Here is a 26,111-nt window from a genome sequence, read left to right as displayed (position 1 = left end):
AAAAAAAAAAAAACTAAAGCCTGGAGTATTTGTGAACAATAAAACATAGAATGAAGTTACAGAATGGACTGGAAATAATACTGCCTGAGAGTGTTTAGGAAGAAACCACAAATTCTCATCAGAAAAGTCCACCTTCTCATTTATTGCTGCTCCCTCCTCCACACACCTGTCACCCTCACTGCTCACACCATTCCATAGAATTAGACTTTCAGAAACCTAGTAAACCAACTCTGATCATGATAACCTAGTATTTATTTTTACAAAATCATCTGCAGGTAAAATGGAAAGAAAACAAGAACAAAAAAAAATATGAGAATGACTTATGCATATTTAGTATTTAACTCTCCACATGCAAAGATAAAAGCTAAGAACGTACTAAGTGAAAAAAAGAACTGAAAAATGAAGGAATCTACCAAGCTTAGAAACTTTAGTCATTTAATAGCCATCTACTGAGCACCTTTGTAAGCCTCCCCGCCTCAACCTTTCGATCTACCATCAGGACCTATTATACACATTACAACACAACAGTATGAAACAAACCTTCAGAACCTGAGCTGCTCAGGGCAGGGATGTGTCTTATTCATTCCTGTAATTCTACCAATTCATTATATCTGAAATATCAAAGATATTCAACAGATGTTTTTGAATGAGGATTCACTATATAAGATCTACAAGTTCATTCATAACTTAGGGTTCAGAATACAAATCAGAAACACTATGATAAAAGAGTGGTCAGAATGCCTGGCTATCCTACAAAAACCAACTTAACCTTTAACACAGCCATTATCCAAATAAATAAATAAACAAACAAACAAACAAACTGTTCTTCATAGCAATAACATCTTTAACATTTTACCTATGGGAAAATGTCTTCCAAGTGGTAAGAGCCTACCATTTTACATAGACACATCAACACACACACACACACACACACACACACCCCAATCCTGCTCTTTTAGGGGCTCTGAGGGTAGAGGAGGATGGCAGGAGACTGATCAAAAGAGGATAAGGAGCAGTTGCTGGAGGGAAGAACGGCTTTACGGAAGAGTAATTTGAAGTGGCTGAGACACCATGAATACATCATGGTCCCCTCTTGGCTCTGGGAAACAGTGGTTCAATGAGGCACCATTACTTACTGGTGTGAAGAAACACACTAATTTTTTCTAACTTTACAAAGAAATAAAGAACCAACAACAAGGGGTGACTGGAGATCAGGAAAGATCTGGTAAGTCTGGGCAGACCTAATAATAAGAGACTAATCTCTTATTAGTAGACAATGGTAACACCATCAAAAGCACGGATAAATGTGCCTAATTAACTTCCCAGTTGGAGTCATAGTAGAAATGCTCTGAAATTTTTCACAAATTTCCCTGGACAGCAATCAAATCAAAGGTCACACCCAGTAGAAGACAGTATAACAAGTGGTTACTTACTAACATAACTCTGCTGCTTACTATGAGCCTAGCACAGTACTTTGTTCTCACTACTCTCATCTAATTGGGATTTTATTTGTTTTTAGATATAAAAAGTGAGATGGACAATAATTTGAGTGCCCCAAATTGCACAGCTAGTATGCGGAAGGGGGGTTCAAACCTGACACACATACACTCTTTTGCATCCTGCTTTGCTTTCTTTGTAAAGAATAAAAGACTATATAATATACTGTAAGTAATGAGCATATATACATTGGCTATATATAGAAAGCACTTAGAACAGTGCCTGTACTAGTCTGGGCTCACTAAATTTTATTATCATTATTTATTAGGGCAGATTACATTTAGGAAGGCAAGAACACGCTCAAGAAATGAAACCTGTTTTTCAAACGATACTGCTGTGAAAGTCCAGTCTGGAGTTAACCCTTGCTTTTTACTACTGCCCCTTGAAAATCCAATAAAGTCTACAGCAATTAATTGTTAGTCTCATTCTTCTAGTACTCCAAATCTTTAATGGTTTTAATCAAAAGAATCAGGGGATCCCTGGGTGGCTCAGCAGTTTAGCGCCTGCCTTCGGCCCGGGGCGTGATCCTGGAGTCCCGGGATTGAGTCCGATGTCGGGCTCCCTGCATGGAGCCTGCTTCTCCCTCTACCTGCGTCCCTGCGTCTCTGCCCCACCCCCCCCTCAAATAAATAAATAAATAAATAAATAAATAAATAAATAAATAAATATTTTTTTTTTTTTTTTAAAAAGGATCATGGCATCATAACAAAGCCCTTTCTCTTCCATTCTTTCCCCTAAGAAAGACCTTATTTTTACCTGGAACAGCCAACCAGCAGGGGAACTGCCATGACTGTGCCAGATGACTACTACCCCTGGAGTAGAAAAAAATCTGTTACTATCAGCCAGAAACTATTTATTCTGACATAAACTTTTCCTTTTACATTGTTTTTATTCTTGACTATAAAGACAGCTAGTAAGGGAGAAAGTCAAGTGGCTTCTACTGCTACATTACGGCCATAGGAACACCTGACTGACAACAAAAGCTGAATGCCCGGAAATCCTGTGATTTCCAAGGAGGCTGTGACAATTATTAGATTAAATCCAGATTGTGGTCAACATCAATCAGGTGATCCTCACAAGTCTAGCCTGTTCTGTGTGGAACCCACTTTAACCTTTCTTAAAGAACACAGCAACTTTTCAAGAGGCCTGTCCTTATGTACAGCCTCTTCTCTCAGAGTGAACTACATTAAGCAATAATGTGTTACAACTCCAAAAGTTTCTATAAAGAAATCAAGGCTAAACTAGAAGATGATCATTCCTATCATCTCCCTTGTTCTTTTTGTTTTTTTTAAAATATTTTTTTCTTTATTTATTTATGATAGTCACACAGAGAGAGAGAGAGAGGCAGAGACACAGGCAGAGGGAAAAGCAGGCTCCATGCACCAGGAGCCCGACGTGGGATTCCATCCCGGGTCTCCAGGATCGCGCCCTGGGCCAAAGGCAGGCGCCAAACCACTGCGCCACCCAGGGATCCCCTCCCTTGTTCTTTTTGTTGTTGTTGTTGTTGTTTAAAGATTTTTATTTATTTATTCATGAGAAACAGAGAGAGAGAGAGGTAGACACAGGCAGAGGGAGAAGAAGGCTACATGCAGTGAGCCCAACATGGGACTCGATCCCAGATCTCCAGGATCATGCATGCCCTGGGCCGAAGGCAGCACTAAACAGCTGAGCCATCCAGACTGCCCTATCCCCCTTGTTCTAAAATTACCCCCATCAAATGCTCCAAAGAGGACCACACCACTGGCTCAGTCAGTAGAGCACGTGACTCTTTATCTCATTGTCATGACTTCAAGCCCCATGTTGGGTATGGAGCCTACTTTAAAAAAATAATAAATAAATATATTTTTTTAAAGCTTCAAATAAAAGTCTAAAAGGTCTTCACAAAAGGAAAGTAAAGCTGAGGTCAAAGACATTAAGCTTACCACACGAGATAACAGAGCCTTGCTTATTCATCTATTCAAACATTTCCCAAATGCCTATGTGCCACAGGCTGTATCCCAAAGTGAACAATACAAATATGGCATGGTCATCCCTAGCCTTAAATAGAGTGGGAGAATCCTACATAGGCAATTCCAGTCCAGCAGGATAGGGTGCAAAGTGCAATGATGGGTATGAGAAAGAGCAGCAGGCGTTATCTAGTCCGCTGGAGGGTCAGGCCACTATCAGCACTGGCTTCCAGCTATCAGCACTTACCAAGGACCAGGCACCATTCTAGCATCACAAAAACCAACCCATTTACTTCTCATAACCACATCATGAGGTGGTTACTATTACACGCAATGTACCAAGGAGAACACAGTACAGAGCAGCTCAGTAACTTGTTCAAGATCTTCTTTTTTTGTTTTAAATTTTTTATTTATTTATTCATGAGAGACACAGAGAGAGGCAGAGACATAGGCAGAGGGAGAAGCAGGCTCCCTGTAGGGAGCCTGATGCGGGAGTCGATTCCAGGACCCCGGGACCATGACCTGAGCTGAAGGCAGGTGCTCAACCACTGAGTCACCCAGCCATCCCTAACTTGTTCAAGATCTTACAGCTACTGGGGAACCTGGCCGGTTCAATTGGTAAAGCATGCGACTCTTGATCTCGGGGTTGTGAGTTCAAGCCCCATGCTGGGTATGGAGATTACTTTAAAAAATAATAAAATCTTAAAATTAAAAAAAAAAAAAAGGATCTTATAGCTATTAAGTGATGGTGTCAGGATTAGAAACCTGAAGTCTGGTTCCAGAGTCCACACCTACTCCTAACCACCACACTAGGTAGGAGTCAGTAGGTTAAGATGGAAGAGAGGAAGTGAGTTCCAGGCAAAGCAATCTTTATAAAGGGAAAGCTCAAAGTTGTTTGAGGAACTGAGACAAGTCCACTTTGACTGGTGTTAAGAAGTGTGAGGGGAAGAACAAAGAGAAATGAGACCAGGCCAGCCATGTGAAAGAGTCTAGAGTTGATTTTTAAGGCTTACTAGTTACAGTTCTAAGCACCTCAATACCAGAAAAGGGCACAAATCTATGGAAAATAACACAAAGGTTCAGCACACAAAAGAATGTAGATTTATGATCATTAAAAATAAGAAAGATGCACTTTAGCTACAAATTCATAGCAGCTTTTATTAAACGCAAAACAAAGGAACCTGCCATACTTTTAAGACTAAAAACTGCCTGAAGACCAATGCCTCAGGTCTGTGTTCTGGATCTGGCCCTATCCATATGGGCAACCATCTCTGTGACCTTGGCCAGTGAGCCTGGTTTTTATTGTATAAAATAAATACAACTCCTTTGGAAAATAAAACCCATGTAAATGTGAACTATTATAGTTAAGCCCAACTTATTACCTTTCTCTGAAATACTGATCTTTATTACACAGCAGCACATTTAACCAATATACATCTTTCCCCTACAATTTATAGACAAGAAAATCATGGGGAAAATTGGTTTGCATCACATGTAATGCCTAACTTTGACATCTTAAACCTACAGCACGGCTTCTTTCTGCTTTGAAACCATCACCACTACACTGCATGGGCTAAACCGACCTTTGTCTTTGCCTAGGAAAAGAAATTATTCCATGAAGAGGATCTCTGGCTAATCCCACTCATGGAGGGCAGACAGTATGCCTACCTTTCTCAACAACACCTAATTACAATATCCTCCAACTCCTGATGTTCCTCCTCCTAGACTACTGGGAGATGACAGCAACCACATGCAGTCACAGGTGCTTCTGTCTCAGGTGTAATATTCAAATCGAAGACTCGGGGATTGAAAGGAACTTTAGGGCCTCAAAAAGCAACACTCAGAAAATAATCTCTCCCTCTGGTGTCTCCTATCCCTATCCCACTAAGAAATTACCTCATCTAAGTAAACAAAGAATCATAAGGAGAAGGAAACCTCAGGAGATCAAAACTGCAATACCTTTGACTCCGGTTAATTTGTCACTACTTTTTTTAGGAAACAGGGAGCCAGAAATCCCACAGAATAAAGGTTGCAGAAGGTGACTATCAGAACCTCTCCTCTTCTCTAAGCTGCATTCTCTGGACTGTGATAAAAATCACTGTCAACTCTTATTACCATTTGAGAACAGCCATAATCTATAGGTGAAATAAATACTTCCAAGCCCTGGTTAGTTCACTTATTACAAAACTGATACCCACAAAATTCAATTAGGAGAAATGAACTTCTGATAGACCACTGAAGTTGCAATAGTATATGACTTATGTACTAGTAAACTTAGGGTTGTTTTTTCTTCTTAAACTATATCCATGAGAAACCAAAACAAGTATTCCTTTATTCACCTAAATCTCATTTGCCATTAATGTTATTACATGGACTGCATTAGTACACAGGTTATTTGGCCACTTGTTTTTATGAGGATAAAATAGTGTGAAGCCAGTAGAATATTTATCTTGGACAGAGAACTGGATTCAGACCAGAAAGCAAAAGTAGGAATAAACAAACATTTCTCTGGAAAAGAAGTATAAACAGAGTGGTCTTTCAGTGATGAGTGTGAAGACTGAACTTAACATTTTTATAACTGATATGAGTGACAGAGTGGCCAGGGATAGGGCCATATTTATAAGTGGCATTAAATATTTTCACCAAGAAAATGTCCAACTGAAAGGAACACACAGTAGATCTCTCAGGGTTCTCTGAATTCTTTGAACAAATGGATAAGTAGGTACCAAATGAATTTTGGTTTGAGCAAAAGTCTGGTCTGTCTAGGTAAGATGGTGTTCAAGCTATTCTTATGACAGGCCAAAGCTCTAAAAAAAGGATATTCTTACTAGAATACATCATACATTTCTTGTCAGTGAATCTCAGAAATCTAAACTGAAACCGGTATAGAAAAAAATAAAATGATCCATAGAGAAGAGTCTTTGAAGTTTAAAAAAATTACATCACCTGGTAACTGAAAAGGAATTACAGAAAAGGGGGTAAACACAGTAAGAGGTATGGACAGGATAAACACACCTGCTGGTTCAAATCTGAAATACAACCAATAAAAAATGTTTTTTTTTGTTTTTTTTGTTTTTTTTAAGATTTTATTTATCTATTCATGAGAGACACAGAGAGAAAGAGAGGCAGAGACACAGGCAGAGGGAGAAGCAGGCTCTATGCAGGAGCCTGACGTGGAACTCTATCCCGGGTCTCCAGGATCAGGCCCTGGGCTGAAGGCAGTGCTAAACCGCTGAGCCACCCTGGCTGCCCAATAAGAAATGTTCTTAAAAAAAAAAATAAAATAAAATAAAATAAAATAAAATAAAAAGAAATGTTCTTAAAGCTTCAAAGATGAAAGTTTATGCAAACATTTAAAAAGAAATCCTAGAAAACAATAAATTTATATTTCTGTAAGTAGTGGTACTAGATGGAAATAAACAGGTTTACATAAATGCATTTAAATACTTACTGAGCTCCTATTAAGGAACTCAGTGCTATGCTATGTACTACAGAGAGATACATATGATGTTCTTTGCACTTAAGCTATAATCTGGTAGTGCTTGGATAATTTAAAAAAACAGCTAGAAGACTAGTGTAAGTGCCATAAAAAAAAGAAAAACACTAAATTCAGGAGTTCACAGGGCATGTACATATGGGGCAATTTGCAAAGACAATCAGAGGTGGCATCTGGACAGAGTTTGGAAGAACAATTTCAACAAATGTAATTTTGGGAAAGGGAATAGAAAAAGAAAAGTCTTAAGAGCAAAATATGGATCTTCCAGGCCCTCTGGCAAATACTGGCTTAATATGTGCTCTGATCACCACTGCCTCATGAAAAGCACTATTTAAGGAGTATCCAATTACACCTCAAATTCAGTATGTGCAAAAACCAAACGTATATACTCTTTTATAATTTATGTATTTTTAAGTAGATTCCATACCCAGTGTGGAGCCCAACACAGGCCTGAACTTATGACCTTGAGATCAAGAACTGGCTGAGATCAAGAGCTGTATGCTTCACCAACTGAGCCACGCAGACACTCCAGGAGAAATTACTTTTAAAAAGTGAGTATAGGGGTGCCTGGGTGGCTCATTCGGTGAAGCATGCAACTCTTGATCTCACCTCAGGTCTTGATCTCAGGGTCATGAGTTCAAGCTCAACGCTGGGCTCCATGCTGCGTGTGGAGCCTATTAAAAAAAAAAAAAGTAATTTCTTCTTATAGCTGTTCTATTTCCATTAATTATGCTACCATTCTCCCAGTTTACTCAGGCTCAAGACCTTAAAGGTATTTTATATATTACTACTTTTTAAAAAACTGTTTTTGTTTGTTTTGTTTTTAGTAACCTCTACACCCAACATTGGGCTTGAATTCACGACCGAGATGAAGGGTTGCACGCTCTTCCGACTGAGCCAACCAGATGCCCTGATTATCACTACTTCTTAAAAATTATCTATTCTCTTTATAATTCACTCTCTCTTTCATATACCATCCAGTTTTTCCTCTAAAACATACCTCACATACATTCCTCCATGCATACCAGTTAGGTTCCCAAGGAAACTACATTCAGAGAAAGCAAAAGAAGATATATAAACCCTTAATTACTTGCTAAGCTTTGATGCCAAATCTCAGCCTCAAATCCTAGTAAGCTGGACTGGCCAGGCTCTGGAACTGGAGAGGATCAGATGGAGAATTCCAGCTGTGAGGATTTGAGGCCACCCAGAGCCTAAACCAATGTAGGTCAAATGACCTCCTCTTCTGCCCCCAAAAGGTCACACAGGACCTAATCTGGTGGTGAGGAAAAACCCTTACTGGGAATCCCAGCCAGCAAGAAAAAGAAAAGAAAAAAAAGAATTGTAAAGACTGCTTGCTCCGATGCAGAGGGAAGAGTTGGTCAAGGCCCTATATCCCAAATATTTCTAGGATGGGAAGACAAGAGGAGACTTCTAAGCAGAGGGGTGTTAACTGACAGATTAACAATATTTTGGGATTTCTTTTGAAGGAGATGAGAGAGCCCATTATTTTCTCGTTGAGGGTAACGTTGCCCCTCCCCAACTAAATATATCTCTGGAGTACTGGAGGCCCAGTGTCTTGCACATACAGGTTTCTAAAATAAAGGGAAGGAAAACAGGTCTGACATTATGACAATACTTTAAGCCAAGGAAGTTACCTACTATGGCCTGCGGATTGGACCACAACAATTCTGACAATCAAGTGCTAATTATGACACAGTTCTGAAAAGAAGCTTCCTCTTAATCAGGTACTTAGCATGCTAGTGGGTCAAGGCAAGCTCAAGAGAACTCCCATTGCTACACTGTGTTAAACACAATATTGACTTTTAGGGTCCAAGCTGTAAAAACTCAATACACGCTAGAATAATCTAAAGAACAGCACAGCAAAGCAATCAGACACCAGATCAAAGTCCAACACACCCTGGACTTGAAGGAAAGAAGACTGGAAGAAGGAAGACACAATGATGATCAAATTATAAAGTATGAGTTTGCACCTACTGCAACTAGACTGCTTTTTAACTGCTTTATTTGGAACAAGCAGAGGTTGCACACTGCTCTTGGCACATCATCTAAACTAGTAGTCCATGCAATTATTGAGGGCAGTACTTAGCACTTCAGTGAGATAAGATCACTGGACAATTAAAAGCTTTTCCTCTTCCTAGTTTCTGAGGCAAATGCCTCTCCCTCTCTTCCCCTTTCTCCCTCCTTTCCATTTGTAAAAAAAAAAATCTATCATAAGTAACTGCACTAGTCCTCAAACACAAACTCCTCTCCTTGGTGTAAGTCTGGAATTCAGGACACGGCCAAAACTGGCTCTTCACAAATGTTTGGGAAACTAATCAATAAAAGAAGCAGAGCTCTCAGGAAACGACTTAGAGAAAAAAAGAGGTCCTGAGATATACAAAGAACTATCTGGGGCGGCAGGGGGACGATTAGGCCGAGCACAGAGGCTTTTCAGGGCAGTGAAAATACTGTGTGGGATATTAATAAGGATGGGTATATGCCATTTTACTTTTGCCCCAATTCACAGAATGTAAAATACCAAGAATGACCCCTAAGGTGTACCACAGACTTTGGGTGAGTTTTATCATGTGTCAACGCAGGTTCACCCTTGCGTTGTGAAAAAAATGTACCGCTCAGGTGAGTGATGATGATCCTGGGGGAGGCTATGCTTGTGCGGGGGCCAGGCTATAGGAGAAATCTCTGTACCTCCCCCTCAATTTTATCTAAACCTGAAACTGCTCCAAACAACTGTCTTTATTGAAACAAAACAAACCAGGTAACTCTATCTGATAGGTTTACCAGGGATGGATTCCACCATAGGCTGGGAAGCCAAAAAGGCAGGAATGTGAGGTTACTGGCTGGTAATCATTTGTGGCTTCTTCCCCTCAGAGATGAGAGGTCTGAGGCTGGGGAAGGTGGGAAGACTAAGAAATTGTACAAATGTGTTCTGCTTGCTGATGTCATCTACAGTAAAGCTGCACTAACTTGGATCCAGCACCAAAGTTTAGGGTAAGGTACCTGTGCTGAGCAAGTTGGTTCACCAATCCATTACTCAAAACTGTGGTGGCACTCCAATGCCTTCAGAGAAGGAACTCCACTTTCAAATGGCAAGCTACTTGCCATTTCCCTACAATCTGGAGATGGCCAAGAGATGGGATTAAAACAAGGAAGTAGCTGGAGCAGCTGGGGGGAAAAACAAATAATACTTAAATCTCTGAGAGTTGTTAGAATTACCATTTATCAAATGCCTGATAGGTGCCAAGCGCTGTATGGCCTAACTGATATATATTATCTTCAGTCTTCAGAACAACCTTGCAAGAAAAGAGATTTTACAGAGATTTTACAGATGAAAAAAACTCAGGGTGGCATACGTCGTAAGTGGGGGAGGCAGGTTTGCTTGCAAGAAATGCAGACCCACAACAAAGTCCTTACTTTTTCCATTAATCCTCAAAGTGTAGAATGAAGACCCCTCTCATCAACTCTTTGGGGTCACCTAAACTTAAATTTAAAATTAATGATGCTTTCAAGGCCCAGCACAATCTGGTCCCAATGGATCTTGCCTCACTGAAGCATTCTTATTTCCAAAAACCCAGTCCATTCATTAAGCCAGGAACACATCGAAGATACATCATCATCCTCTTCATCTCTCTGAACATATTCTCCCATCAGATTTGACCTCCTCCGTAACGCCTCCCCTAACCAGCTCAGACTAAAGACCCCTATTGTTTGCTTTCATCTTAATCTGACGAGGACTACATGGCCCTGGAGTCTACTGCTTCGTATTATCACTTAGCTTTTTACACTTAATGACTATTACTTTTACAATTAAAATGAGAAGCTCCCTAGAAATAATACTTCAGACACATGTCTCCTTTTTTTTTTTAAGATTTATTTATTCATGAGAGACACAGAGAGAAAGAGAGAGACAGAGAGAGAGGCAGAGACACAGGCAGAGGGAGAAGCGGGCTCCACGCAGGGAGTCCGACGCAGGACTCGATCCCCGGTCTCCAGGATTACGCCCTGGGTCGAAGGCGGCTCTAAATTGCTGAGCCACCCGGGCTGCCCCAAGACTACATGTTTCCTAATAAACCTGACAGAATTTACCACAAAATCTAAATCTCTTAGGTACCTCAAATATTAATCTACAGAGTAGGGATACAGATCATGTACTAGTAAAGAACTCAGTTGTGGGTTTGAATTCCCAGCATCACTAGTTAACCACTCAGTAATCTCGAGCAAGCCTCAAATTTTTCAACTGTGAATTATTAACAACTTTATTTTTTTTTAAGATTTTTTAATTTATTTATTCATAGAGACAGAGAGAGAGAGAGAGAGGCGCAGAGACAAAGGCAGAGGGAGAAGCAGGCTCCATGCACCGGGAGCCCAACGTGGGACTCGATCCCGGGTCTCCAGGATCACGCCCTGGGCTGGAGGCGGCGCTAAACCGCTGCGCCACCAGGGCTGCCCTTATTAACAACTTTATAATATAGAAATTAGCTAATAAAAATACCTACCCTCAAAGAAGAACTATGAGACATGGGTGAAATGATTTAAGTAGAAGCAGTTTAGCACAGTGCCCAGCATTGGCAAAGTTTTATTTTCGACAGATATTAAAGTGGTCTCTTAAAATTCTTGAGAAGGAGCTATACATAGGCATCCTAAAAGACTTCAAAGAAGCCATTTACATACGTAATCTATGTCTCCACTGATTAACAAGATTCACAGTATGAAAATACGTCTTTAAAACCATAGCTATTTGCACTATAAAAGAATCTGATTTTTCCCCTAATTTTTAGTTTTTGCTCACACAATTTTATAATAGCAAAGAATAATTTTTTAATTATCCTTAAAAAATTTTTTTAAAGATTTTATTTATTTATTCATGAGACACACAGAGAGAGAAAGAGAGGTGCAGAGACACACAGGTGCAGAGCAGCAGGCTCCATGCAAGGAGCCTGATGAGGGACTTGATCCCGGGACTCCAGGATCACGTCCTGGGCCGAAGGCAGGCGTTAAACCACTGAGCCACCCAGGGATCCCCCTATCCTTAAAATTTAAGACATTTATCTGCAAGCTCATTACTCCATCACATCATCTGTTGTATTGTTGTTTTCCCTTTTATATTACTGTTATATTACAAATTAATGTTAATTATATATTAATACTCATGTCATCCATACATTAATACATTAATTATATTAAAACATTTGTAATTTGGTTATGTTAATAAGTCATCGCAATCATTTAACCATCATAGAACATCCCATGAAACTAACATCACAATTTAGCCACCCTTGTGCTGCTAGACTATTATGATTCTTTTTAGATTTTATCATTGTAATGATAATGTCTAAAGAACATCTCCATGCACTAAAGTTATTTTGCTTTTTTAAACATGTTCATGCAGAGAACCTTTTTTTTTTTTTTTTTTTTTTGTAAAAATCACTGAGGTCAAAAAAAGCCAAGCACTATCATGTCTAGATAGCACTGACAAATTAAATTGTAAAAGAGCTTAAAACAATATGCACGGACACTGGACTAGAGAAGTGATCAATGACTACCAAGAGGGAGCGAAAAGTCCAAGTTTCACCACCACCCCACCAGTCAGCATTGTTTCCTTGGGGTACTTAAAATCATCTCCACTAAGCAGCCACTGTTGTATGCTATTAGCAGGAGTATAAATAAGTGCAACATCCCTGAAGAGCAAGGTGGCAGAAATTCCATCCCAGATTCTTATCCTAGAAATATACTTGAGCTTATGCATAAGATCTTCTAACCAGCAGTTCACCATCTCCAACAAAAAAACCTGGAAACAATCTAAACATCTATCAATAGAGGACTGATTAAAATTAGTGTGCCTGGCTGCACACTAAAATTAGCTGGGTAGGGTTTCATAAAAAAAGACATGTGGGGTGCCTGTGTGGCTCAGTTGGTTAAGTGTCTGCCTTAAGGTCAGGTCATGATCCCAGGGTCCTGGGACTGAACCTTGCATCAGGCTCCCTGCTCAGCAGACAGCCTGCTTCTCCCTCTCCCTCTTTCCTTGCTTAGAGCCCTAACTCAGACCAATTAAATCTGGATCTCCAAGAGAGCAGTATTTAAATCTCTCTAGGTAACTTTAATGTCCAGCCAGATTTAGGAACTACGAAGTTTAAGTAACGTATTCATACATGCATTTATTCAATGGAATATCAGGTTAACTATTAGCAAAATGCAGAACAGTATACAGGCAACTACCACTTTGTGTGAATGAAAGAGAGTATTTTCTTCTTGTATTTGCATAGAATATTTCCAGAAGGATATAAAAGAAACTGTCATAATAATGGTAGCCTTTGGGAGGAGAAATTGGGGTGTTGAGAGGTTTATATTTAAATGTATGTCATTTTATATTGTTTTGCTTTTTAATCAAGTGCATTTAAAAGTTCAATAATTCAGATAATTTGAATCCATTCAAAAATTCTAATAATGTTGAACAAAAATCAAATCATCATTTATAGACAATTTTTTCAGGAACATATGGCACTAAGAAATGTATAGTACCCCATAGCAGGGGCCAGGTAGCAACGTTCACAGGGTCTCTGTGGAGACCCACATACTTGGGAAGAACCAAGTGGCTACCAGGGGTCCTTCTTTGCCCTTTGGGCATAGACAGTAGTTCCTGCTCTGCTACCTCCTTCTGCCCTAGCAACTAACTTATTCAGTGTACCATTCTAAAGCAAACAGTCATTGCCTGTTATGCTTGGCCAAAATGTTTACTCATAGTTCACTTCCTCACACAGTGTAGGTCATCTTTACATGTCTGGGTTATACATTTCTTAAAGAACATATCAGATTTATAACCCATGTGTAAGTTAGTTTCTCAAACAGAAAGCAGACATGATTCTATCTCTTCTCTGAAGCACTTACTTCATGTTACATGCAAACCATGGTCTCTGCAGGGCTTAGGGGGCCAATACTGTTTCTATAATTAAGTATGCTAAATCTTAAACTTGAAAATAACCAATGAGGGACGCCTGGGTGGCTCAGTGACTGAGCTTTGGCTCAGGGTGTGATCCGGGAGTTCCAGGATCGAGTCACGCATTGGGCTCCCTGCATGGAGCCTGATTCTCCCTCTGCCTGTGTCTCTGCCTTTCTGTCTCTCATGAATAAATAAATAAAATCCTTAAAAAAATAAAAGAACCAATGAGCTAACTTCATTTTATAGTGTATTTCAGATTTACCAAGCCAAACAAGAATACAAATAAATCTAAAAAGTATGGAAGAGTTTTACATTCATCAACACAGCTAAAAATTTGAGAGGTTTGCATTATTTAAATACTTTTTCAACAGGTTACTTTCAAACTTAGCTGCAGGATTTTATAACTGGGTCTCAGATATATTACTTATGTCTCTTTTTTAGTTGTGTTTTGTATTGTTTTGCTTTGAAGAGGAGATAGGTCCCTTTAGAATGAATAGTTATATGATTTTGATATCAGAAAATGTTTCATTATAATTAATGGGAAGAAAAACTGAGTTGTGTAAAATAACATTCCTTTACACAATGCCAATGCATTACAACACATGCCAGAAACATCAAGAAAGGAAGTGCCCTACAAAAAAAAGCATTAATATTTCAAGAGATCAGATTCTGGAATACCAGAGAATCTTTAAGGACTGTTGATTTTCAAAACTCTTAAATGCATTCATTCATTTATTCCTTCATTCAGCAGGCTTTTACTAAACGCAACTTCCTGCCAAGCACTGCATTAAGCCCTAGAGACACAATGACAGGGCTAGGATATAGAATTCCCATATCAGTGCTCTAACCATGACATGTCCATTTCCTTGTTTCAAATATCAAATATATGCTTTAAAGTGGGAAATTTAAAAGATATTCTTCTTATTTCTCATATTTTATAAAAGACCTTGAGGAAACGAGGATAATTAAGAGATGACTGGTAACACACAATTTTTCCCTATAAGCCTAATGTTTTCAAATGTAAGAAAAAGGAAAATGCCCAATCTTCTGGATAAACCAGGGAGAGAGAGTTGGCAGTAAAGTATTTATAAGGTGTTAAAGGCAGAACAGATTAGACTGGTGATATTGTTGCTTCTTCCTAACACATCTTAAATCAACACCTGTTTCATCTCTCGAGGAACGTGCAGGTTAACATCTAACTTGCCTTCAACTTGCAAAGAAATAGAGTTGCCATGACAACTGAATGAAAAGTTTAGTTAGCAGAATTTATCCAATGAAATGCAAAAATCCACTCAATGCCATTTAACTGATACATGAACACTTGTAAGCAAATTCTATTTTTCTGTTTGTCAAACTATCAAAGTAAATGTCAACCTATTCTCTAGAAAGTTTCACGGATAAAATATTAACCATATACATACATACCCCTTTTTGTCAGGGGGAGCCACAGATAAGCAAAATTGAATAATAATCATTTGACCGTTAAATCTTTGGCAGTGCTGCATTTAGTATTACAGGGTCTCAAGCAAACCTAAATTAAGGATAAAGCAGACACTTATAAGTTTGTTTCTTGTTATTTCCAGTTATCAAGTAAACTCATGTACATATTTAATTTCTACTTGTATCTATTGCACAGTGCAACTTATTCAAATAAGTAGACTATCAATTTTTTTTTAGAAAAAATATTTCCATCATAAACACACAGAGTTTAGGCTGTTCACATATGCTGCATAATCATTAACTTCCAATATGCAAGTAACCTTACTGAAACCAGACTAAAGTCCCCACCAGATACACAGGTTCTCAATCTGTCCTCCTCAGTTTTGGTGGGATAAACTTCTACTGCACCTGTGCCTACTTTCAACATAGCATGAATTGGTTGTTATTTTTGATTAGACAGCAGTGGATAATCAAAAACCTGTGATCATTTATTTAAAGACATATTATAACAAATACAGAAGTGCTCTTATTTGATAAAAAAAAAAAGTTAGGTGTAGTGATAAAATCATCTTCCTAAAGCAGTATATATAACGATAACACTATGCTAGGCACAAATTCTAGAGTATAATCTCTAAAATAAACAAGAGTATAGGGACAAATAACTAGAAAAACATTCTAAATATATATAAATTAAAGTCATACAGGGAATCCCTGGGTGGCTCAGTGGTTTAGCGCCTGCCTTTGGCCCAGGGCGTGATCCTGGAGTCCCGGGATCGAGTCCCCGCATCAGGCTCCTGGCATGGAGCCTGCTTCTCCCTCCTCCTGTGTCTCTGCCTCTCTCTCTCTCTATGTCTATCATAAATAATAAATAAATATATATTTTTTAAAAAGTCATACAGTTAAAGAGAGAGAAGTATGATAATTGGGAATCCAGATTATCCATGCTAATACTAAAATCTTATATAACAGAAGGAGCACTCTGCTATCCAACACTTATCCACAATGTTATAGTATTAATGACGGCATTTATGGCATTTCACATATTGCATTATTTTGGCACAAACAGAAAGCACAACAAGAAAAAAATGCGTAGCATGGTGTGTTAGAAGACACATTGTCCTTTTCAGAAGTCCATTATAAAGGCAGCTGGTCAGATTCTGGCTAAACACAAGTGGGATGCCAGCCCATCTCCTTCCATCCCCATCCCACCCTCCCATTCAAGCACTGGTTACAAAAGTGCCTGTGTAGCCCTGAGAAGTGAGTCATGGATATTCCATTTACAGATGGGGTGGGGTTGAGGGAAATCACTATTACATGCCCAGTTAGCTGGAAAAGTCCATCCTGTTTTTCCTCTTTTACATAATAATCATTTTTCACAAACCTGAGATAAAGAACACTTGGTAAGTAGGAACTCACCAAATATTTCAGCACTCATACACAAAAGGGAAAGACTTACTTTTACAGCCAAGGACATGACCTCATAGAGCAGGCCTAACAATTCACATTAGGCAAGGGGCTTGTACAATCAGGATAAAACATTTGTTCCTTTTCGCCCACACCAAGAAAAACAGTGGCTGGAGAAATAAGCACAGTGCCAGTTCCCAAATCAGATTCACCCACCAGGAGTTCACACAGACAGCCAAAGCATTTCATGAGTGCAAAGACAATCTTTTACAACTTCCTTTGCCAAGGAAACAAAACAGCAAAGTGGCTTCCTTAAGCTGACCTCACAAGTAAACCATGAGAAATACAACCTAAAGCCATAATGACAAAAATCAATGCTCTCTTTAGATCTATACTCTGTGCATTAAAACACCACATGCCTGGCCCATCTCTCTATACCACCTACTAAGCCAAATGACAATGCGTATCATGACCAATTCACATTTCAGAACTTAAAATGATAATACATATCTTAGCTTTAAAAATATCTATTCCAAGCCCCTTGATTTCTCCAAGTTCTCCCAAAATCCAACAGGTTGTCACTTTTTCTAAACATATTTGAAATAAATCTTAATTAGATCTCTCAGTCATCAACTGAAGACCTGCACATGGATCCCAACTTGTGTTCTGAGTCACAATAAAGATTACAGTGGGCTCTGAAGTGTGGGGGAAGCAGTGATCCTACCCAATTAGTAAAATTTTTGCATATGTTTATTGCCTCCAATTATCAGTATCACCAATTAGGGACGCCTGGGTGGCTCAGTGGTTGAGCCCCTCTGCCTTGGGGTCAGGGTGTGATCCCGGAGTCTCAGGTAGGGTCCCACATCGGGCTTCCTGCTTGGAGCCTGCTTCTCCCTCTGCCTGTGTCTCGGCCCCTCTCTCTGTCTCTCGTGAATAAATAAATAAAATCTTAAAAAAAAAATCACCAATTAAATCAGCCTCCTAAGGCTTGTAATGAACTTAGGTTTTAAGCACATTAAAATTCACAGCATATTACCTTTAATAACAGGAACTACCAGTTATTTTAATGAAGAAGAAAATTTCTATGAAGAGTTTTTATTCAAATCAAGTTTCTTCACAAATATTATCCTTACTCCTTCCACTTCTCCCTCACAGCATAAAGTACTCTGAAGACTAACATTTAAAACAATTTAAACCACAAAAGCCACACAAATCCATCAGAGCAAAATCCAAAATACCAACCAAAAATAATACACAGAAGAGCAAAATTAACTTTTCAGCTACACCTTGGCAGTCACTGGCTGGTGTACAGTGCTCTCTCTCTTCCATATATGCATAATCAATCACACACTCCTATTTTTAAAAACTAATCATGTAAGTTTGTATCTTTTAACTTTTACTATTGAGAACTCCTGTGTGTGTGTATATATACACACATGTATGTATATGTGCACTTGTGCATGTATATATGTATACACACCTACACGTAAAATAATGACTCGGCTGCTGCAGTGTGCAATGGGTATCATTTTGCCTAACAGTATTTCCCCCTTTAGCTAAATAGGATTTCTTTCTTGACAAGAAAAATAGCATATAATTCTGGAAAACAAATACACCATACTCCTAAAAACATTCCTGAACTCCCAGTCACCTCTATCCAAGTCTGAGTTAACAGCCTGCTGCTGAGTGTCTTAACACTCCTCTAAAAATTTAAGGTCTCTATTTCACCACTGACAATGTCAAGGTAAAAAAAAAAAAAAAAAAAAGAGTAAATATAGACATGTCAATTCAGTTCTGTCTCAGGTCTCCGAAGAATGGTTCAATTTTAATAAAGCCTCAATGTGAATAATAATGGGGACGCCTGGGTGGCTCTGTCAGTTAAGCATCTGCTTTTTGCTCAAGTCATGATCCCAGTGTCCTGGGACTGAGCCCTTAGGTGGCTCCTTGTTCAACAGAGAGTCTGTTTTGCCCTCTCCTCCCCTGCTTGCGCTCTGTCCCTCTCTCTCAAATAAATATAAATTTTTTTAAAGAAAGGTAAATAATACTGAACTCCATGACTTAAAAGGCTCTTGGTAATACTTAAAATCATCTTGCACTGCATTAGATTCTTTTGAAAAGATTTTCAAACTCATTGTATTGCTTCCTTACCACCTACATACTACCTAGGACATAGGACTGGTGCTGTGAGTTCACAAATGACAAAACTGAGAAGCAGAGAGAGAAATGAAGAAACTTGCCCAGGCCCATGTCAACATGGTCTCAATTTGTCTTCCAAGTGCTTTTAACAGAACCCATTGCATTAGCTGGAACAGTCCATTCTTGACCTCTGCCAAAAAATCTTTAATAAACCCCCACGGTGTTGGGCATGTTTCAGGACAAGGAGGAATGATGTAATGATTATGCCAATAAATCCAAAACCACAGGCAAGGAAACTTCCAGGAACACTTTTAGAAAGTAGAAAAAAAGAAATCAAAACTGCTATTTATGTCATGTGTGTCACATGTCTTATGTTATAGGCATTAAAAATGAGTGTCATAGAACTACACTGTTTTTTTTCTCAAGAAAATTCTCCCTACTTCAGAAAAATCTCATTAGAAATGCATATATTGGGCAGCCCGGGTGGCTCAGCGGTTTAGCACCGCCTTCAGCCCAGGGCCTGATCCTGGAGTCCAAGGATCGAGTCACACAAGTCACAAGGAGGAGTCGGGCTCCCTGCATGGTGGGGCCTGCTTCTCCCTCTGCCTGTGTCTCTGTCAGTCTCATGAATAAATATATAAAACCTTAAAAAAATGCATATATCTTAGGAGCTAGCAGTGGGAGGGGAGGAAGCACTTTGTGTGTAATTTCACCCTGTCCTACCCTCAGTCATACTAGGCATGAGAACAGAGAGTTCTTAATGCTGTACTTAATGTAAAGATTTACTCTTTCTTTATCATTGTTTCATTTATCTTCTTGTTATAGTTTCCAATGTGTGTTTTGCTGTTTATTCGTCTTGGTAAATAATCTGTTATCCTTTAGATTGCTAATTCCAGTAGGCAGGATCATGAGTGTCCTACCTTGATTTACACAGGTGGAGCACAAACACATGAGCATCAGATGCTATTTGATAATGATGATAGGTGGATTGAATTATACTCATACTAACCCTGTAACAGAGTACTTAAATTTGTTCTAACAGAACAATGTAGATTAGTACTAACTAGGCCATTTGGCCTTGGAAATTCAGAATTGGAGGGGAGAAGGAATGGAATCTACTTCTAGCATTTATACTACTGGCTACTGAGCAGCTGAAATGCTTCCACTTACTACTCACGTCACAGGTAATATATAAGCTTACTCACTTCATTTAATTGGTCCAAAATAAAATATTTGATAACCTATTATCTTTTCAGCTCCCTGTTGCATATATATTTTAGGTGAAGACTGGCCCACTAATTTAACAGAGACATTAAAAAAAAAAACAAAAAACACCATAAGATAAAACCTCAAACTTGAACCAGACATGTGAGTCCATGGGCATAAGTTGGCTTTTAAAAACTCCTAATGTGAACATGCTGACCTCAAATCTAAAGTAACCAGGAACCCAATTTTACTTCTGACTTGAGCCACTAGACAAATCACCTCTTTCTGCTCTACTTTATCCTTCTAAAACAAAGGGTTGTTCAAATATATATTTATGTCTCAACCAATTAAAAGCAAAACTAACCTGAAGACAAGCAAATAGAAAATACTCTCAAATTTCAAGACCATCATGGAACTTTATAGTTTACGTGGAACTTTAGAGTTTACACTTCACAAATACCATAGTCATATATTGTTCCTAGCTACTTCTCCCAAACACGTGAATTCAATCTCTTTTGATTTCTTTTGTTTTCCTAGAAGGCTCTTTCCTCAAAGTTATGAAAGGGCTTTTGTTGAGGTCCCAAACAAAATACACTTAAGGAGTCTTGACTGTGATGTTCCTCTTTTTAGATGGAACACCAGAAAGCATGAAGATCTGAAAATGACCTATGAGATAAGCTATTATATTGAACAAAAAAAAAATCTCCTCTCTAATCAACTATAGTGTGTGAAAGCCAGAGCAGTGAGAAGGAACAGTAAGAAACAGAGGGAAGTGCCCGGGAAGTGCACAAGAATCAAGAGAATAACACAGAGGGCAAAACCTGATGAAAGGCCAAACTGCAGAGAACTGGAGAAAAGTTTAAAGTAACTAATGAGGGGATCCCTGGGTGGCGCAGCGGTTTTGCGCCTGCCTTTGGCCCAGGGTGCGATCCTGGAGACCCGGGATGGAATCCCACGTCGGGCTCCCAGTGCATGGAGTCTGCTTCTCCCTCTGCCTCTCTCTCTCTCTTTCTCTCTGTGACTATCATAAAAAAAAAAAAAAAAAAGTAACTAATGAAAGTCCATCAAAGAAAAAGAAGAGAGATAAAAAAGGCTTTCCACAAACCCTAAAACAAATACATATATGTGTGTATATGTGTATCCCCAAACATGTATGTAAATATAGTATTATAAAGTTGGATCTTATTTTTTACTTAGACTTTTCTCCAAAATGTATGTTAATATACTCTACAAAACTGCCCAAATTCTGATTCCCCTAGGAGACTTTCATTCCCAAGATCCACAAGTTATATACTGTATTTAAATGCACTGAAAAATACAAATTCACGTCAGGAATACTAGGTCTTTAACCTAAGGGTTTCACTTGAACTTCTCAAAATCTATTCAACTGTAAAGTGGGTTCCTAAGGGCAGCTAATCCCCTGGATTAGGCACCCACTTGCCCCAAAAAGCAAACACCAGCTCCTGTCTGGTAAAACCTGGATAAAATGAAGCACAAGGGCAAGAAAAGGAAATTTTCTAGAAGACTCTTCCTACGAGGGCTACCCTGTATTTAAAAGTTAGGCTGGGTGGCAAGAGCAGGAGGAAAAAGACCTGCTTGGGTATCTTTTGTTGAGCTGGTGTGCACAAATCTATTTGTCCCCATCACCCTGCATCTTTACAGACATGTCCTAGTTCACTTCTTTCTGCTAAGGGGCCTCATCAAGTGAAATGGTCAACTGACAGCTCCAATTCTCCCAAACCAATGTCAAAATTCTACCTTAAAAACTTGTAGAAAAATCCCAACGAGGTCAAGGGAAAAAAAAAAAAAAAAACAGTCCTTGGCATACTTTTGTGTTCTTCATTATATACCAATGGGACAACAGAACACTATATTGAAAATGTTCCCACAAAGTGGGAATCAATTGCCCTAATACGGCCAAGCCTTAAATATAGACACAATTTTTTTGTTGTTGTTCAAAATACACTCAATTAAACTCGTGGATAGAGGAAATGGTGGTGGGCAACTGGGCCGAGAGCACAGGAAACCATGACAGTGTAACTCCACTATCTCCACCAGCAGTAAAATGGCTTTAAATGTCCTTGACAAGGGCTGCCAAAGCAAAGACACCCAAAGTAAAGGGCAAAGTAACACATATGCCCTTTTTTCCTCCAGGCTTTGTTCCCTTGATCGAGTCTGGGTTACTGGGAGGGAAGAGAAGACATTCCGCACCCTGGTCCCCGGTTCGTGCAGGTGATTCTCAGGTGATTCTACCTTTGGGCGGAGGGACACGACATCACGAGCACTCAGAGCAGTGAAAGGAATAGGCTTCCCTACTCAGATAATAAGGATCCAGTTAGTCTAAAGGAAACGTGAGGGGGCGGCCCGGGTGGCTCAGTGGTTCTGGGGGTTGGGGGGGGGGGGGCGTCCCCTGGAGAGCCTGCGTCTCCCTCTGCCTGTGTCTCTGCCTCTCTCTCTCTGTGTCTCTCATGAATAAATAAATAAAATCATTCACAAAAAAAAAAAAAAAACATGAGAATTTAACTGGGGTAAAGTCCTCACAATTTACCTTCCAAACACCACCACACCCACACACTCCCACACACACCTCACAAGCACAGAAACACTGGTCTTCAACATTCCCGCAACTGCAGCAAGCAGCTGTGTTTTAAGTGAAGGGAATTCGAGAAGAGCGAGACCTGGAATGCAAGCAAACCTTAAAACCAAAATGTATTCCAAGTGTCTCTTCGAACTTTCAAGCAAGCTTTATTACACTGGCTCTGGACTTGGTCGGCAACATCCCTGCTTCTGCACGACGTCTGGGCCAACACACGCGGGAGCAGCACGGTGTGGGCGGCCGGAGGTGCTCAAACTCAAAAAATTGTGCTGAAACCGTTAGAGGGACAGGGCTTAAACCTCTCCACGGGAGGCGAGCTCAGGGGCGACGCGGGACACCGTGAAGTCACCTTCCTTCCGCAAGTGGGCTCCTGAGGGCGGGAGAACACGGAGGGTTTTCAAAGCCTGGATCCTGCGGTCAAACTGGGTCAAAACGCAGGCTGCGCCGCTCACGAGGGCGCGTGGCTGTCAAGTTGCCTGCGACTCCGAGTTTTCCTCATCCGCACAATGGGACTTGCGGCCGCACCCACCTCGCGGGCCCTCCACGCCGCGCAGGAACCGAGGGTCCGCCCGGCTTCCCGGCGGGGGACGCGGCCCCGATACCCGCGGGGCCTCCGACGGCGCGTCCGCTCCGGGCCCGAGAGGCGCCGCCGAGGCAGGACCTCGACCGTCCCTCAAAGCGCCTGCCCCGCCGCCCCCCGGGCCGCGGCGGCCTCCCAGCAGGCGGGGACCCCGGCTCAGCGCCCCGTCAGCGCCGTCACAGACCGCGGGGGGCGGGGGGCGGGGGGCGCCGCCTCAGCTCGTGGCTGTCGCTCCTCCGCCAACTTCGAAATACTGTCACGTACACAATAGGTCGGAGCGGCCTGAGGGACAGCGCCCGGCTCCGCGGCGCCGCCACCCTCGCGTCTGTGCGGCGCGGCCGGGGTCCCGGGTCCCGGGGGCGGGCGGCGGGCGACCCTCCCGGGCCCAGACGCTCCGGGGCCCGCTCGCGTCGGCGCGTGCTCGGCGGTGGCCCGGACGCGGCGGCGGCGGCGGCGGCGGCGACGGGCTGCGACGTCCCGAGCGGCCCCCTCCCTCCCTCCCTCCCTCCCTCCCCGCGCCGCCCCCCGCCGCCCCCCGCCGCGGGTCCCGCTCCCGCTCCCGCTCCCGCTCCCGCTCCCGCTCCCGCCTCGCCTCTCGGCGCCCGCCCCGCTCACCTAAACGCGGCTCCCTCCTTGCAAGCCCTGCCCTGGGCGGACGCCGCCGCGGAGCCGCCGCCGCCGCCGCCGCTGCCCTTTTTGTTAAAGAGCTTCTGGAGCAGGGTCGGGGCCATGATGCTGCCGCCGCCGCTGCGGCTCCGGCCGTGGCGCTCGGGGGGCCGGCGGCTCAGCGCGCAGCCGGGGGCGGCGGCCGCGGCGGCGGGGCCATCGCGGCGGCGGCGGCGCGGCCGCCCAGCCTTGTGGGAGCGCGGGGCCGCTGCGGCTGAGGAGCTGTGCGCGGCGTCGGGGCCGCCGGAGGCCGGTCATATGACTGAGCCGGCCCGCCGCCGCCGCCGCCGCCGCCGCCTCGCGCGCTGACAGTTATCTCCTGCGGGAGGAGCCCGCAGCCCCACGGCGGCCGCGGCGGCGGCGGCGGCGGCGGCGCGGGAGGAGCGCGGCCGCCCGGGCGGCGGCCATTGGCCCGGCGGCCGCCCGCCCCGGGCTCACGTAACCCCGGCGGGAGGCGCGGCCCGGAGCGCGCGGCCCGCGGGGGGCGGGGGCGGGGCGGGGGGGCGGGGCGGGCGCGGCGCTTAAAGGGGCCGGGGGCGCGGGGGCGGGGCCGGGGGCGCGGGGGCGGGGCCGGGGGCGGGGCGGGCGCGGCGCTTAAAGGGGCCGTGGGGGGGCGCGCGGGGCGGGGCGGGCGCGGCGCTTAAAGGGGCCGGGGGCGCGCGCGGGGCGGGGCGGGCGGCTCGGGCTGCGGGCGGCGGGGCTGCAGCGGTCGCCGCGGCCCTTCGGCAGTGAGCGAGCGAGCGGCTGCGCCGATCTTTGTTCTTGTTGAGACAAAGCCCCTGGACTTGGGTCCCCGGTTCGTGCAGGTGCAAGTGCTCGTTTACTGAAAGCCCAGGGTGGGGGCAGGGGGGAGCGGAAGGGCTTAACCCACGAGGTTGCTGTTTCGCGGGGCTGATTGGAATCTCACGGCCCCCGGGGCAGTGGCCTGTTCCTACCGCGTCCGGCTTGGATCTCTAAGGGGTCGTGTTGTGTTTTTTTGTTTTTTTAACTGTGCAGTCGGATTATTCGCTCTCCAGCATCTTGGGTCACTACACCAGAGTTCTATAAAAAGTTGCCTGTGAAATTAAAACAACAACAACAACAACACATGGAATCCACTGCATAGGTTCAAAAAATAAGAGGAGCTGGTTTGTAACGGAATGCTGTCTTCATGCGCGCTCAGCCATCGAGGCACAGAATAAGCTGCGTCCGCAGCAGGTGCGGAGCGTCCGGCCGGGGAGGGAGGGGGTGGTCGTAGTGGAGCCGCCCGAGAGCCCCGGCCTCCGCCCGACGGCGTCCCGACCTCCTGGGGCGGGGAGGGAACCCCGGCTCCGGGCTGCGTCCTCCTCGGCCCTGCAGCGTGAGCCCCTCATTCTTCCTCTCGAGGACTCACAGGCATAAAAGGACGATTCCACGCTTCTCCTTCAGGAGCAGCGAATAGGGAGGGACTCACCTGGATTCTCTTAGACTTGTTCAGGGGCGGGGGCGGGGGGACTCCTGGAAACTCAAAAAGGCAACTGTCTTTTCATGAACGGAAGTAATCGACGGAGTGATCCCTCCTCCTGGCTTTGGTGGGAAACCAGCTGTGAATGATGATGTGCTGAAATTTCACGAAGGTAAGGGAAAGGTGGCAGGAACTGAAACTCCACTCTTTTTTTTTTTTTTTCCTTTCAGATTTCTACGATTAAAACGGTGGATTGAGTGTTCAGGCCAGCAGGCAGTCCTTGTTTCATGCAATGGAGTGGACACAGTCCCCTGATTTGCAGCTTTGATCAGTCTACCCCATGGGACTACCAGTATTGGCCAGAATCCTATGTGACAGGTATTGGCTTCATCGGCTGTGACTCTATGAAAACACGGTCCCAGGTGGGGTTATGGCTGGCACTTGACCGCCCTTCCTTATGAGATCCCTGCTCAGAAGATGTCCTGTATTGTCCAAACCCAAGCACTACCCTTGTGCCTACAGCTTTTGTAATAGCACATTGAAGACAAATTTGGCATGGTGTCTCTTGTGTCCCCCATCCCCACCCCCAAGGACTGTTTCAGTTCCAGCCCCAGTCCAAATGCGCGGAATCGCCCAAAAGAGGCAGTTCCAAAGTCAGCCTGCCCCAGACATCACGCTCAACTTCACTGGTCAACTTTAAGTAAAGGGGGGGTGTGCATCTCAAACTGTTAAGGACAGACTTCAGTTAAGCAAGGAAAAAAAAAGG

The 26,111-nt window shown here is 42.8% G+C and overlaps 1 protein-coding gene and 1 long non-coding RNA gene across 8 annotated transcripts in view; one reads left to right on the top strand and one right to left on the bottom strand.

Moving 5' to 3' along the window:
• The window catches only part of FNIP2 (folliculin interacting protein 2), a 132,428-nt gene extending 108,420 nt beyond the window's left edge, over positions 1-24,008 (bottom strand). The window contains exons 1-2 of one of the 3 annotated variants that reach the window (XM_038559115.1): positions 23,872-24,002; positions 23,026-23,046 (exon numbers count right to left, since the gene is read on the bottom strand). In XM_038559115.1, coding sequence (XP_038415043.1) covers positions 23,026-23,046; positions 23,872-23,987 — 137 coding nt within the window. In that variant the 5' untranslated portion in view covers positions 23,988-24,002. Of the gene's footprint in view, positions 1-23,025; positions 23,047-23,871 lie in introns of all 3 variants that reach the window. The other 2 variants (XM_038559116.1, XM_038559118.1) reach the window with 2 other exon arrangements.
• A 546-nt stretch (positions 24,009-24,554) lies between these two features.
• The window catches only part of LOC102157159, a 33,427-nt gene continuing 31,870 nt past the window's right edge, over positions 24,555-26,111 (top strand). For 4 of the 5 annotated variants that reach the window (XR_005370946.1, XR_005370944.1, XR_005370945.1 and 1 more), the window contains exons 1-3: positions 24,555-24,728; positions 24,919-25,119; positions 25,576-25,723. This is a non-coding gene — a long non-coding RNA (uncharacterized LOC102157159). Of the gene's footprint in view, positions 24,729-24,918; positions 25,120-25,575; positions 25,975-26,111 lie in introns of those variants that run through there. The other variant, XR_005370942.1, reaches the window with a different exon arrangement.

Source organism: Canis lupus, chromosome 15 (genome assembly GCF_011100685.1).
Source record: "Canis lupus familiaris isolate Mischka breed German Shepherd chromosome 15, alternate assembly UU_Cfam_GSD_1.0, whole genome shotgun sequence".
Classification (NCBI taxonomy): Eukaryota; Metazoa; Chordata; class Mammalia; order Carnivora; family Canidae; genus Canis; species Canis lupus.
Note: the sequence above shows the minus strand (reverse complement) of the source record. Positions and strands in the feature narration are given on the sequence as shown.